Below are 15,636 nucleotides of genomic sequence, written 5' to 3' on the forward strand. Positions count from 1 at the left end.
CAGAAGATTTTCAGGGAGAATAAGAAATATTTTTATAAGATAAAACATCTACATTTTACAAGTAGAAACTGTCCAAATTGAAAAGCATAAGCGAAATCTAATGTAACCATCAAGCAAGAACACAAAGCAACTTCTGTGATGGTGGTGATCATGACGATCATGGTTGCCGCACCAAATCCCACCCAGTAGAGCCTATGGTTGCATCTAACAGAGAATGTGCCAGGGGCAGAACTCGAGGCATCACTCATGCAAGACCAATGCTCAACCCTGAGCCACACCTGATATCTCTTAGACATTCTCCCAGCTGCGCAGGAGATGGGCTCTGCAGACATACAACTTGTAAATAAGGAACAACCAGTCTCCCCAGACTCTTCTAACTTAGAACCACCTGATCTACCCAGATGGCAAGGATGCAGAGAAACCCAGGATGGAGAGTCAGGAAGAATCCAAGGAGCCAGAAATATTTCAGACAGAACCCATGACACTTGCTTTTGCCAAAGAAACGAAAGTCACCTCAGGCAAGTGACCAACATTGACCTGGGCTGACAGTCTGGGGGGTGCTGATCAGGGAAGAAAGAGGCAGGATGTGGATAAGAGCAGTGGATATCCTGATCTGACCTGAAAATAGCTGAGAAGAATCCTTCCTTTCACACCTGTCTGTAATGGATTATCTGAAACAAGGGTCTTTGTTCCTTCTTCTCTTCCTGCTTCATTGCAGTAAAGAGATAAATAGAGTTTCAGCCAAGAGCTATATGTGCCTCAAGCTCCCTCCTAGGTCTGCTACATCTGTCTTTTCCCACAGCCCCTGAGCCAGGAAAGGATGAATATCACTTAATGACATCAAAGCCAACGTCTTTATAAAAGATAAAGACACCAAAGGCAGAGGTGATTCGTTTATCTAATAATCCATGCCATAGGTTACATATGCCTTCAAGATTGATTGCCACAGACCAAAATAATAAGAACCAAGACAGTCTCTATTATGTATGCCACCTCAACCACAATTTTCTAGAATTTGTTCCATTTTTTTTTTCAGGAAAACATTAATTTTTATTTTAAGGAAACAATTTAGGAAGAAAAATTGTGATATTTTTCCACTGCTTTTGACAGTACTGATGAAATATAATGGTCACTGTCACTCTCCTCGCATTGTTTATTGATTTGCTCGAGCGGGCCCAGTAACGTCTCCACTGTGACAATTGTTACTGTGTTTGGCATATCGAATACGTCACAGGTAGCTTGCCAGGCTTTGCCGTGAGGGCGAGATACTCTCAGTAGCTTGCCGGGCTCTCCAAGCGGGGCAGAGGAATCGAACTCGGGTCGGATATGTTGACCGCTTGCAAGGCAAATGCCCTACCAGCTGTGCTATCGCTCCAGCCCAAATATAATGGTACCTAGTTTAACAATTACTTCTCACAAAAAATTATTTTTTCAACCAACCAGGTTTATTTATTACAGAAGTGCAATAAAGATATAAAAATTCTTATTCTAATAATTGGGCTGGAGCGATAGCACAGCGGGTAGGGCGTTCGCCTTACAAGCGGCCAACATGGCCGACCCGAGTTCGATTCCTCCACCCCTCTCGGAGAGCCCGGCAAGCTACCGAGAGTATTCGATATGCCAGACACAGTAACAACAAAAGTCTCCAATGGAGACGTTACTGGGCCCGCTCGAGCAAATCGACGATCAACGGGAGGGCCTTTACCTTTTATTCTAATAATTACCCCTATCAATTATTTTTTAAACCACCCAGTTTATTATAGAAATAAGAAGAAAAGGGAAAGAAAATAATTTTTAACTAGCCATAAGTAGAAGAATCAGTATTATTCCATATTTATAAAATAATTCAATAATCGACAATGGAAAATTTTTTTGGTCTATTAATGACGATAGTTCTCTGGAAAACCTCGCATGCCAATTGATGATATATCAAAATAATGCCAACTTGGAGCAATAGTCCAGAGGGTAGGGGCTGGAGAAATGGCAGAGCGGGTAGGGTGTTTGCCTTGCACACGACCGACCCGGGTTTGATTCCCAGCATCCCATATGGTCCCCTGAGCACTGCCAGGGGTAATTCCTGAATGCAGAGTCAAGAGTAACCCGTGTGCATCACCAGATGTGACCCAAAAAGAAAAAAAAAGGGGGCAGCTGACCCAGGTTTGATCCCTGCCACCCCATATGGTCCCCTGAGCCCACCAGGGCACAGAAAACAACACCAAAATAATGTCATCTGATGATTCAATGAAAAAGGAAAAAGTTAAGATGCCTTAGCCCTAGCACGGGAAATGTACCAAGTTTATCTATTTGAAAACCAACAAAGGCCCATCTTTTTCAGACTTAAGTATTTGTCATTGAAAGCTAGAGTAAAATATTTTAGCATACATTTATTACATATATGTATTACAGCAATGTAGACAATGTAGACAATGTGTGTGTATGTGTGTGTATATACATCAAACCGCAGGTCTCATACCTGAACGGTAGCCCTCTCCCACTGAGTTACAACTCAGACACCTAAGAAAAGTATTCTATGTACCAATCTTCAAAAGGAATATTGGCACTCACAAAACATAAACACAAAAAGTACCCTTATTATTTACTTAAAACACACATATAAGTAATACATTTCTGTATTATTTGCCCAGTAAAATATGTAAGATACATAGCTCGGACCATTAATACCATACAGAAATTAGGTCTTTGCAACTGAAATGATGAGCAGGAGAAGTGGTACTTAGTAGGAAGCTTGCCATTAAGGGGTGGGGATGGGGAAAGGGAGGAAGTGGGATGAGTCACCTCCCACTTCCCATTCTATGATAATGACAGAGGTAAGTGGTCACTCTGGGCCAGAACTGAGTGCTAAAAGGAAGTAAAGTGATATGCACAATACTCTATCAGAAACAGTATTGCAAACTGCAGTGCCTAAGGTAGAAAAAGAGGCGGGGGAAGCTTCACATAAAGCTAGGTTAGGGGTCGGGAGGAAAACTGGGAACATTGGTGGAGGGAAGTGGACACTGGTCCAGCGATAGGTGCTGGAATACTGTATGCCTGAAACTCAACCATGAATAACTTTGTAACTCACAGTGATTCAGTAATTTTTTTTAAAAAAAGAAAGAAGTTAGGTCCTTGAGGATCAGAGAGGTAGTACAGTGGGGAAAGTGCTTCCCTTGCACAGAGATGATTGGGGTTCGATCCTCGGCACCCCATATGGTCCCTTGAGCCCAAAAGTGATCCCTGAGTGCAAAATCAGGAATAAGCTTTAAGCACAGCTGAGAGTGGTCCTCCCCAAAAAAGAAAAAAGAAGTTAGGTCTTTGTGTCAAGCAGAAACTAGAATATAACCAGAAAAATACTTCAAGAAATAGAACAGATCTCCCTAAATGTTTTTAAGAATCTCCATCTTGCAGGGTCCCAGGAGAGTGCTCAAATGGAAGGAACTGATGCTTGGTACCCAGGGGCCCCAGCTGTCATCTCTGCCTGAGTGCCAGAAAGTGTGAACCCAAAAAAATACTTTCATTAAGAATCTCCAATTTAGGGAAGTGGGTACTCTGATGGTGGGTATTACGCTGGAACGATGTCTGCAAGAAACCATCAAAAACAGTATTGTAAATCACAGTACTGCAACAAAAACAGAGATACAAAGAGAAAAAATTCATTTAATTTTAAAAAAGAATTTCCATTTGGTTCTCTTGCCCGGTATCATCATATTCATTTGTTACAAGGTGAGAAGAACATAAAGAGAAATAGGAAACAATATCAAGTAATTACAATGGCTAGAATGCAAACAGAAACTAAACCAGAAAATAATAATACTGATCCCTAATTTTCTCTTAGTCCAAGACCTCAAAAGAAAAACACAGATTTTTCAAATGTATCTTAAGAATTGGTGAATCTTCAGGGAAATGCGTGGCATTACCTAAATACTAACAGAATCATAGCTCATGGGAACAAAACAGTATTTTGGTATTATGGTGCCATCTACTGGCTAGATGTCTTCATTGCAATTCTACAATCAGTAAGGTGTTTCATAGTTGAGGTTTATTTAACCATAAAATTCAAGCCCACCAAAAAAAAAAAATTCAAGCCCACCATGATTCAAGGCTATAACAAGTCTCACAATAGAGACGTTCCTGGTGCCCGCTTGAGCAAATCGATGAACAATGGGAGGACAGTGTTACCCTACATCATACAGTCAAAACAAATGTACATAAGAGGTATGATGTTGAACACGTAAACTTCTATAGTATTATAAACCAATGGTAAGAAAATAATATTTAATTAAAGAAATAATTAGCAAAAAATCCCATTTCAGCTGTGAAGATGAACATATTTTGGTCTCTGAGTAGAAGATGAACACTTGAATTTTGTTTCTGTCAAAGAAGTTATAATATTCATAATTTATTCACATATTTGTTAACCCAACAATGGGTAAAGCAAACTCCATTACCAAAGAAGTAATAAAATGCATATAATGAAGAGCATGTAAAAACCTGAAATGAAAACATCATTTCTCCTGAGATCCTAAGATAGACTGTTCAGATCAACTACTAGCTAAAAAAAAATGTTTTCTTTACGGTACTTTTTGAGCATTTTGTAGTTCTAAATATATTTCCCTTCATATATTTCCCTTCCTTTCCCTTTTTTAATCTAATGATAACTTTTTGTTTCCCCCAATAGTTTTTATTTATTGTCATAAATGCTAACATTCTTAAAATCTCTGCATACATAGTTGAGGGTCATCTCTCAAGGAAAATTTTCACTCCAAGACCAAATTGCATGTAAAGGCTTGACATCCGTTGACAGCCCTGCAGAAGGTTGATTTCTAGTGACCAGGCTTCCCAATTCCTCTGTGGACCTCAGCTGGACCTCTCCTAAGTTCAAGTTCACAAGTTTGCTCCAGGTAGTCCTACATGTTTCAGTTTTCTTCGGTTTGAGGATAATTATCCTCCAGTCTTCAAAAGCCAAGGTCTTTGCCTCCTCATAGATAGTTGATTGCAGATAAGAATATAATGAGAAAAGTCACATTCCCGCAGATATAAATTGCTAACAAAAACTTTTTAAAACCATGACCCTGAAAAAAAAAATTGCATTGTCAAGGGCTGCTCGAGCAAGGGCTACTACTCTCATTAAGGTCTCTCTCAAAAAAATAAGAAAAGGAGAACTTACTTCTGCTTCAGCTACAGTAAATGATTGCATGATCTGAATTCTGGTATCATCCAATATTTCAGCTGTAAAAAACAATAACAAGTGTATAAAGTCAATGGCACGTAGGCAAACTATCTCAAAACAAAACAAAACACTAATATGTAGTATTCACAGATTTTCAGAGTTTGCATTCTCAAACTGGAACAATCAAATTATATAGCACACTCCTGTCAAAGGACTTAAAATATGCCCCTTCTTCTAATCAACAAACACCATGATCAGAGTCTAACAGTAAAGTTTCAAGTTCATCTTTTAAACAGCAAGATAATTCAGTGATCCTCAAAATCCCGTGAATGTTATCCTACCAAGAACTGAAAATAGAAAATGTTCTCATTTTCCACCTTGAATATTAGCTCAAATATGGATGTGAGATATGTATTCTCAGCTTTTTTACAAGCCCTTCCTCTCTCCCTCTCCCTCTCTCCCCTTTCTCTCTCTCTCTCTCTCCCTCTATCTCTCCCCCCCCCCACACACACACAGCTGGCTCAAAGTTTGCTCCTGTCTCTGTGCTCAGATGTCAAACCTGGAGGTGCAAACCAACAACCCAAGCCACTGTCTTCCCTGTACAGACCTGTGTTCTCTCTTAAACATGTACCTCTCTTTTTCTCTCCACTCACACTTCTTTAAATAAATTCCTTTAAATAAAACTATTTTACTTCACAAAATAGGAAAAAAATGGTAGGAGAGAATATTTGCTATTCAGCTTCTAAAAAGCAACCCATTTTCTTAAACGTTTCTAACATATATGCTAGACCAAAAAAAAGGTTTAGCTTTTGAAGGTCCTTTATTCTCATTTTAGGTGGAAACTAAAGAAAATTTGGGAAATTTAAACTAGCCTAGAATCCAAGTGAGTTTAAAATGTAATGAAACTTCCTCAAAGAAGAAATACAAATGGCCAAAAGGCACATGAAAAAATACTCTACATCTAATCATCAGGGATATGCAAGTCAAAACAATAATGAGATATCATCTCACACCACAGAGACTGGCACATATTCAAACAAACAAGACAACCAGTGTTGGTGCAGATGCAGAGAGAATGGGATCCTTATTCATTGTTGGTGGGAATACTGACTCATCTGGCCTTTTAGGAAAACAATATGAATATTCCTCAAAAAGCTATAAATTGAGCTTCCATATGACCCAACAATACCACTTAAGGAATATATCCTAAGGGCCCAAAAACACACAGCAGAAACACCATCTGCACTTCTACGTTCACTGCAGCACTATTCACAATAGCCAGAATCTGGAAACAACACAAGTGCCCGAGAACAGATGACTAAATAAAGAAACTACTACACAATGGAATACTATGCAGCTGTTAGGAAAATGGAGTCATGTAATTCACTTATAAATGCATGGACATGGAGTGTACCATGTTGAGTGAAATGAGTCAGAAAGAGAGAGATATGAATAGAATGATTGCACTCATTTGTGGGATATAAAAAAATATATATAGTATGAGACTAATACCCAAGGACAGTAGAAACATCGGCCAAGAGGACTGATCCACAATTGGAAGCCTGCATAAGCTACTGGGGAGAGGGCAGTTGGGTTAGAGAAGGAACCACTGTGGCAATGATAGCTGAAAAGGATTATTCCAGATAAGAACTCCGTGCTGACAGTAGAAATGACATCTGCACTTGTATGTTTACTGCAGCACTATTTATAAGAGCCAGAATCTGGAAAAATCCCGAGTGCCCAAGAACAGATGACTGGTTAAAGAAACTTTGGTACATCTACACAATGGAATACTATGCAGCTGTAGAAAAGATGAAACCATGAAATTTGCATATAAGTGGATCAACATGGAGAGTATCATGCTACGTGAAATGAGTCAGAAACAGCGGGACAGACACAGAATGACTGCGCCCATTTGTGGAATATAAAGTTACATAATAAATAACACCTAAGGATAGTAGAGATAAAGGCCAGGAGGGTGGCCCCATGGCTTGGAAGCAGATCTCATGTGCTGGGGGAAAAGGCAGGTGGGATGAGAAGAGACCACTAAGCAAATGATGGTTTGAGGGATTACTCGGGACAGTAGATGTGTGCTGAAAGTAGGCTATGTACCAAACATGATGGTTGCTTAAGGCCTATGTTGCAAACCATAACATCCAAAAGGAGAGAGAGTAAGAGGGAATGTGTCTGCCACAGAGGGAGGAGGTGGGAAGGGGTGGGGGTGGTGGGAGGGACACCAGGAACATTGGTGGTGGAGAATGGGCACTGGTGGAGGGATGGGTACTCAAACATTGTTTGATTGAAATGTCACTGTCACTGTCCTGTCCTGTCCTCCCGTTGTTCATCGATTTGCTCGAGCGGGCCCAGTAACGTCTCCATTTGGCATATCGAATACATCACGGGTAGTTTTCCAGGCTCTGCCGTGCAGGCGAGATACTCTCGGTAGCTTGCCGGGCTCTCCGAGAGGGGCGGAGAAATTGAACTCGGGTCAGCCATGTTGGCTGCCTACAAGGCAAACGCCTTACCGCTGTGCTATCGCTCCAACACGAAAATTTGTAAGTCTGTAACTGTGTCTCATGATGATTCGTTAAAATTTAAAAAATTAAAAAGAAAAAAAAGAACTGTGTGCTGAAAGTAGATAAAGAAACAAACATGATAACCTCTCAGTATCTTTATTGCAAACCATAATGCCCGAAAGGAGAGACAGAGAGACAGAGACAGAGAGACAGAGAAGAAAAGCGGCTGCCAACGAGGCAGGTTGAGGATGGGGGTTGGTGGCAGAATACCGGGGTCAGTGGTGATGGGAAGTGTACACTGGTGGAAAGACAGTTGTTGGAACACTGGATGACTGAAACCTGATCATGGACAGCATTGTAACTGTGTATCTCACAGTGAATCAATAAAAAATTAAAAGAAAATAAAAAAGAAAATAAATAAAATATATGTCATCCATTGGCACCAAGACCAAAATGGATATTGTCACTAAAGGGTGCAGTCAATGTATGTCCTTCCCTATACAGTGACATAAATGAGCTGACAGTCATTTGTCCATTAGGTATAGTTTTATCCACATTCTACCCTGTATTGACGTTGAACATCTCTTCTTTATCCAGCTCAGACATTCAGGTTATGTGGCAGCCTCAAGTCAGACCAGCACTCAGAGAAAAAGCAGCACAGCGGGTAGGGTTTTTGCCTTGCACGTGGCCAACCTGGGTTCAATACACAGCATCTCATATGGTCCCCCAAGCATAGCCAGGAGTAATTCCTGAGTTCAGAGCCAGAAGTAACCCCTGAGCATCACAAGGTGTGACTCAAAAAGCCCAAAAAAAAAAAGAAAAAGAAGACAACTTATACCCTAAAACTTCTCATTTTTTCCTTGTATTTTGCCCACAAATTCTAATAAATATCTAAAATCAAATTATCTAAATAATAATAATAATAATGGCAGAAAAAAATTTACAATTTCATCTACACACTGAAAGATCACAGTAGAAATGTTTTGTGTATTACCATATAGAGGGTAGTCATTACTATCAAAAAGCAAAGTAAAGGGCTGGACAGATAGTAAAGGGAGTAGAGTGTTTGCCTTGGATGTAGCTGACCCCAGCATCCAAGGCACGGATGATCCCCAGCACTCCATATGGTCCCCGAAGGCCCACCAAGAGAGAGCCCTGAGCACAGAGCCAGAAGTAATAAATAATGAGTACAGCTGGGAGAAAGAAAAAAGGGAAGGATGGAAGGAAGGACGGAAGGAAAGAAAGAAGGGAGGGAGGGAGGGAAGGAGGGAGGTTCAATAATTTATACAAAGGTGTGTCTACAAACATCGCTTTGCAAGGTGGTTACCTTTCTGAGAGAGTCGGTAAGCATGTATCTCCAAAATAATCTCAGTCCCAACATGCCAGGCTACAAATCCAATCATTGTATAGGTTGTCCAAGGGTCAGGGAGATTTAATCCTGATAAATCCATTCCCAGGAATATTGTAGTCACTGAGTTTATAAGAAAAACATATTATATATCTTATCACCAACAACCAAATCAGTGCATGTGTGTACTTGTGTGTATTATGCCCAGTAAAACCTACTAAAAGAGTTTCTGAAATTAGTAATATCAATATTTAAGACCAGATCATTTTTTTTCAGTGTAAGATGAGAAAGGTAAAATGGGAAAGTGTTGTTGTCATCTCAAGGGATATGGCTCAATGACAGAACACATGCCTCGTATGTATGAGGTCCTGGCCTCAAACTGTTTACATATCCACATATACTCACAAAAAGGAAAGCACACCCAAATTTCCCCCAAAAAATTTTAATCTGCAATGTAGGAAGGAAAACACGCATAAAACCTATTAATAGTTATGTTCTCCTTTTCCTTGAATTTTTACAAACTATAGAAATGTGAGGCTAAGAGGTCTCAGCTTAAGGACTTAGTGGTCAAGCACCACATAATATTTCAAGAAATAAGAGACCTCGAATACAATGGTGACCCCTAAATTCATTTTATCATACTAGGTATACAGGCAAACATACCATCAAGGCTTGTTTCCATACAAAATGTGCTATGTGTATATATATATATATATATATATATATATATATATATCTCATCCACACAGGGACAAAAATCACTCAACAAGGCATTTCTTGTGTTGTTAAGCAACACAATTGTCCAAGGAATCAAAATATATTGCACAATCATTTCACTTTCAAAAACCTCCCTTTCCTGAAATGTACTTATTTTCTCAAAAAGACCAGGAGACAGAGAGGGCCGGGACCCCCACATCTCAGTCCAACTCGTAAATGACCCCCAAATTATACCAATGAAATGCTTGACTGCCAGCCCTACTTACTCTGCTGAAAAAAAAAAGCAAATCTGGAAGAGAAAACATCTTAAGAGAAGAGTTTTTAAGTCATTAAAAAAAAACTTAAACTTAAAACTGAAATAATGACTTAAATAGTTACCTCTAGAAATTACTTTCTAGATTTCAATGTTTAAGGCTGATTTCTTCTCAACAACCAATTACTCCAATTACTAATGCATCTAAAAATCATTTAAGCCAAATTACAACTTGCAATTTAAACAACCAGCAATTATATATGAATAAGTGGCATCACAATTACTTACCTGCTATTATTCGAGCAGCTGTTCCAATACTCCAATGAGTCCAGTTAAATACTTGTCTTCTACCAAAATAAAGAACCAGTCAGTATTTTTTAAAATGATGGAACTACAATTAATTCCCAGGAGGAAAAAAAAACATGCAATTACCCTTATTACCTAAGAGGCAGATATCTGAAATTCATTTTAAAAGTCTTTCAAAGTAAACAACTTATCACCAATTTTTATAAATTGCAAAATCTTTCCACTTGAACTGGGATTAGTTTGACAAGTAACGATCCCCAAGTTGAGAGTTTTATATATAAAAGCTGTAAGTACCTGGGGTGTTGTAAAGGTGGTCTGAAGGTTGCCAGGAGAGGCTGAAGAACTGCTAAAACCATCACTACACAGCCAAGGTAGGGGTGATATCCTGCATGCTAAGCAGAAACACATCATTCTAATGTCCTGATCTCCCCCCATCACTTTCATGGGTGAAAAATAATACACACAGATAAGAGTCTTGATGTTTTTCGGTAGCATTCATCATTTGATGATCGTGGCAAGCAATGTTTACTGAAAGTCTGCTTTCTACACATCATCACTAAGGCTCAACCGTCAAACCAAGCTTGACGGTTGGTTATCAATATCCCAGCTTGATGAATGAGAGAATCGAGGCTCAGAGCTATCAAGTAAGATGTACAGGGCCCCAGTGTGCAGATGGTGGTGGCAGAATCCACACGCAGAATGCTGCCACTGCCCAACATGTGATCACATGAGAAACAACACCAGACCTGGGCAGCCACAGGCAGGCAGCCCTCCTTGGACTCCTCATCCACACCCACAAGTGATTATCCCAACCTCCTGCCCGACTGAAATTATGATGGTAGACCACTGCATCTGCCTGAGCGGCGGGCTCTATGCAATCCTTCATGGCTCTGAGGCTTAACAAATGACTCAATAAATGTTTGTTGTTGTAGTGAGTAACCTGCAAAGCCAAGATAATACAAATCTTACCTCACCAGTTCAAAACAAAGTTCTAATCAAAACAAAAAGCAACAACAACAATAAATATCTTAACAATTTTGAAACCACTCTTTTAGGGGCACTATCTGTCCACTCAAATAGTAGATGGGGATACTGGACCTTCTTATATAATTATTTTATTTAGCAGTCAGCTATGGGAGGCAATGAGCTATAAGATGATGGGCAGAGGTGATTAAACTAGAGAACAACCAGATACAGAGTCAAAGAGAATGCTGGGAAAACCTTAATATTTACTTTGAATCAAGATGAGAGACAATAGACAGACCAGTTTAAGACATGGCAATGACATTCCTTTAAAAAAATCACTCTACCTTAAGTGGAAAACAGATCACCCATAGACAATGAAGTGGAGAGAGCAGCTCTATTGCTATTACAATAACCCAGGTAAAACATGAGGAAGGCTGGGCCTTAATAGTACAGGCTCATCTACAACCCAGATGAGCTCAATTCCCAGCACCACATATGGTTCCCCAAGCACTGCCAGGAGTGCTCCCTGAGCACAGAGCCAGGAGTAAGCCCTGAGCACCACTAGCTGTAGACCTAAAAATGATAAAGGTGGTTCAAACCCACTGTGGCCAATGATTGTGATAAGTGTTGCATTTTTAACACTGTATAGACAATGGAACTTCCTGTTGGATGTCTATAAAAGAGAGAAGAGTTCAAAAGCATTCCAAGGGTCTGGCCAACAATGGATGCGGGGATAGTAGCAGGTGAGGCAAAGCTGAAGGGATGATTGGGAATTTTTTTCTGGACTCTCTGGGTTTGGGATATGCAAGGGGGGTTACCATGAAAATACCTGAATGTGAGTCTCAAGCCAGCAGAGAAGGTCAGGCTGGAGATAAAAGATTTGAGAAAAAGCCCGTTTCTTCATTGGTGACCCAGGATTATGACCAAGAGCTACTTAATTTGAGGTTTAACTGTGATGACACAAAAGTCAGAGCTGTTCAGAGAGCAGAACTGCAGCTCATGGAAGAGCAGTGACCCTAAGGCCAGAGAAAAGCAGGATGCTCGTGCTCATTAAAGAGCACTCTTTGAATTTTCACCACTCTACAATAGGAAAAAACACAAAGGGCAGGAGATGGCCTAGCAGGAAGGGCACTGGCATGTAATCCCAGGAATCCCACATGGTCTCCGAGGACTCCTACCAGGAGTGATCCCTGAGCACAGGTCCAAGAGTAAGCCCTGGGCACAGGAAGTATGGCCCAAAACCAAAATAATTAATAGTAAAAGAAAAATATAAACACTAAAACTATGCAGTGAGGGAGTGGAGAGATAGCACAGCAAATAGGGCATTTGCCTTGCACGTGGTCGACCCAGGTTCGATTCCCAGCATCCCATACGGTACCCTGAGTGCATGAGCCAGCAGTAATCCCTGATCATGGCCGGATGTGACCCAAAAAGAAAAAAAAATACTATCCAGTGATAATACAGCATCCTAAAAACCCAGCCCACTTCCAAGTCCTTGACATTCTCACTCCACTCCTGAAACCAGTCACTTGAAATAGTGATCAGACGATTCAAAGGGGAAAGAGAATCTATCAGCAATCTCCTCCACATCACAATGGATTTATAATGACATCCTGTTAGAGGTCTACTCACCCAGCTCCAGCCTCCCCTGTAAACAAAAGGCAGAATGACAGCAATGCAGGTGAGCGCAGACGTGGTGATCATGAGCAGTCGATGCACCTGCCAGGGGGAGATGAGAAGGTGGAACAGAGCTGGTTACATAAGAGAAGGGAGCTGGTGTGACAGCGGAAGAAGAATCACGGGTGGCAGGCATCCAACTGGCATCTACTCATAGTCTGCGGTCAGTCAAAAAAAAAAATATATATATATACAAACCTTGTACCCCATCAAACTTTAGAGAAACCTTAAATTGCCACCCTGCTCTTCTACAAGCATTTACCCAGACTTCTGCCACAGAAAGTATAGAAACAGATATTGATACGCATATCCAGAACTCAGACTTCTGAGTCCTTCATTTCCTTTCAAAGATACTTAAGTTCCACCATCACACAGTGCTATGGTGTTGTTATACCAGACTTGAAGAGAAGACAGAGAGAAAAGAAAAAAAATATTGTCTCCTAAAGAGTTTGGATTATAATTCAGGGTTTAAGAGAAACAAAAACCAAATACATTTCCTAATCCAGAGAATATAGAGAATGAAAATGGCAGTGTTAGTTTTGCCAAGATAACTGGTGCAAACAGAAATAATTTCAGGAAAAGGAGAAACCACAGTCACTCTCAACCTGCCTATGTGTACCTACACACATGTATATTTAAGATGCAACACAGGTTTAAGGGAAGTGGAGAATTTGAGTGAGAAGGAAAGAAGAATCAGGAAGAGTTTCCAAATGTGAATAATCCCATGAGGAGATGATAGAGACAGAGTGAGCAAAGGCAGAGACAAACAGGAGAAGGCATGTAGCAATCATGAGAACGCATTCAACAGGCTGACCTTGTCAGCCAATGGTGAGCAACTGGGTTAGTTAAGCTAAACCTCTCAGGCTACAATTCTGGGATGGAGACAGCTGAAAGGATTACTCCACATACAGAAGATCTGGGTTTAGAACCAAGTTCCCTGAGTACCAGAGCAACCATGGCACTACGCCAAGAACAGTCCCAAGCACCACTGGGTGTGCACCTCACCAAAATAAAAGACATCATCATACAAATGTGAATTTTATGGCTAACCTCTCTCATGTAGTTTAAACTGTTCAAATAAGCAGCACTGTTCCCTACCTCAACACATGCGCACTGATCTTGCAGTATGCGAGCAAATGTCTATACTCTAAGACACAGGAAGAGTGAGGTTTGTTTTGTTTCGTTTGAGAGGTATGTAATGTCTTTTTCTCACGTTTCAAATAATAAAACATCTTCCCATCTCTCAAGAAGAGGCTGAAAATGAATGCTTCCCACCCACAGGAGACAGATGATCTTCACCCGGAGAGCTGGAGATAGTTCAACGTTCATTGATTCATCAACCAGAGGACTGAAGCCTGCTTTAAATGCAGCAAGCACTCTCGAAATCTGTCTGGCTGTCCTGCATTCCTTGACCTATCTGTACTAAGAACAGTACCTGAATGTTCTTCCAGCCCTCTCTGAAATTAGACAGGTAAGGCAAAACAACTTGAGTCACAAAGTCTATCTTATAAAGAGACATACTTGGTCCGGACACAGTCCCTGGGCCCTTTGTAAGGCTGTCTCTATTTTGAAGTTCATCTTATGTCTACTCTGAACTGGCTGAGAAATAAAAAGGCAAAATAGAAATTAGTAGGAACCCAAGAAATATAGACACACACTATATGATTTCATAATTGCAAATTTAAACAATACGAAAATTCCATTAAACTTTTTCTCCTACCTACCTGAAACCAAACTGCTTTCCCAAAGAAAATCTGTGACCAAACAGGTTTGAAGAACCGGGCAGTGAGTACACCTATGCTAACAGTCGTCATCCATGCCACAAACATCAAGGCACCTATAAGTCAGAAAATACAGTGGTTGTCATCACAACCTAATGAAACTGCTTCTGAAATGACCAAGTAAAATGTCTCAGACAATAGAAACAGCCAACAAAATACACTCAACTGACACCAGCATAACCTAAAAGAGCTCTCTATAGCGTAGCTTGTTCCACTGCACTGCTAAAAGCTAACACTTCCCATGGCTCTCTTACATGTCAGGGACCAGAAGCGCCCTACATCCTCTGATCTAACCTTTATAGGGATCTTATGAAGTATTAAAATTGTTATTTCATGGGGGCTGGAGCGATAGCACACTGGGTAGGGCGTTTGCCTTGCATGAGGCCTACCCGGGTTTGATTCCTCTGCCCCTCTCAGAGAGCCCGGAAAACTGCCGAGAGTGTCTTGCCCGCATGGCAGAGCCTGGCAGGCTACCCATGACGTGTTCAATGTGCCAAAAACAGTAACAAGAAGTCTCACAATTTGTTGTGAGACGTTACTGGTGCCTGCTCGAGCAAATCGATGAACAACGGGAGGACAGTGCTACAGTGCTACTAATATTCTACTATAATATTAACTACTTTCCCTATTTCCCTCAACATTTTTGGAACCACTGTGAGATACACAATTACAAGGTTTTTCATGATTGAGTTCCAATCATACAATGTTCCAACACCCCTTCACCAATGTCCAATGTACGTATGTATATTTCCCACCAATGTCCCCATTTCCCTCCCACCACTTACGCCCAGCAATATTTCAATCTCTCTCTCTCTCTCTCTCTCTCTCTCTCTCCTCTCTCTCTCAATCCTCTCTCTCTCTCACTTACTCCTGGTTCTGCACCCAGGAATTATTCCGGGAGGTGC

The 15,636-nt window shown here is 40.6% G+C and overlaps 1 protein-coding gene across 2 annotated transcripts in view; it reads right to left on the reverse strand.

Moving 5' to 3' along the window:
- Positions 1-2,966: 2,966 nt before the first annotated feature.
- FRRS1 (ferric chelate reductase 1) overlaps positions 2,967-15,636 on the reverse strand; it is a 67,563-nt gene continuing 54,893 nt past the window's right edge. For both annotated transcript variants that reach the window (XM_056139130.1, XM_056139131.1), the window contains exons 10-16: positions 14,675-14,787; positions 12,906-12,992; positions 10,602-10,699; positions 10,290-10,348; positions 9,011-9,154; positions 5,165-5,226; positions 2,967-5,069 (exon numbers count right to left, since the gene is read on the reverse strand). In XM_056139130.1, the coding sequence (XP_055995105.1) occupies positions 4,977-5,069; positions 5,165-5,226; positions 9,011-9,154; positions 10,290-10,348; positions 10,602-10,699; positions 12,906-12,992; positions 14,675-14,787 (656 nt within the window). In that variant the 3' untranslated portion in view covers positions 2,967-4,976. The remainder of the gene's footprint in view (positions 5,070-5,164; positions 5,227-9,010; positions 9,155-10,289; positions 10,349-10,601; positions 10,700-12,905; positions 12,993-14,674; positions 14,788-15,636) is intronic.

The sequence above is a fragment of the Sorex fumeus genome, unplaced genomic scaffold (assembly GCF_029834395.1).
Source record: "Sorex fumeus unplaced genomic scaffold, SorFum_2.1 ptg000131l, whole genome shotgun sequence".
In the NCBI taxonomy this organism is placed as follows: domain Eukaryota; kingdom Metazoa; phylum Chordata; class Mammalia; order Eulipotyphla; family Soricidae; genus Sorex; species Sorex fumeus.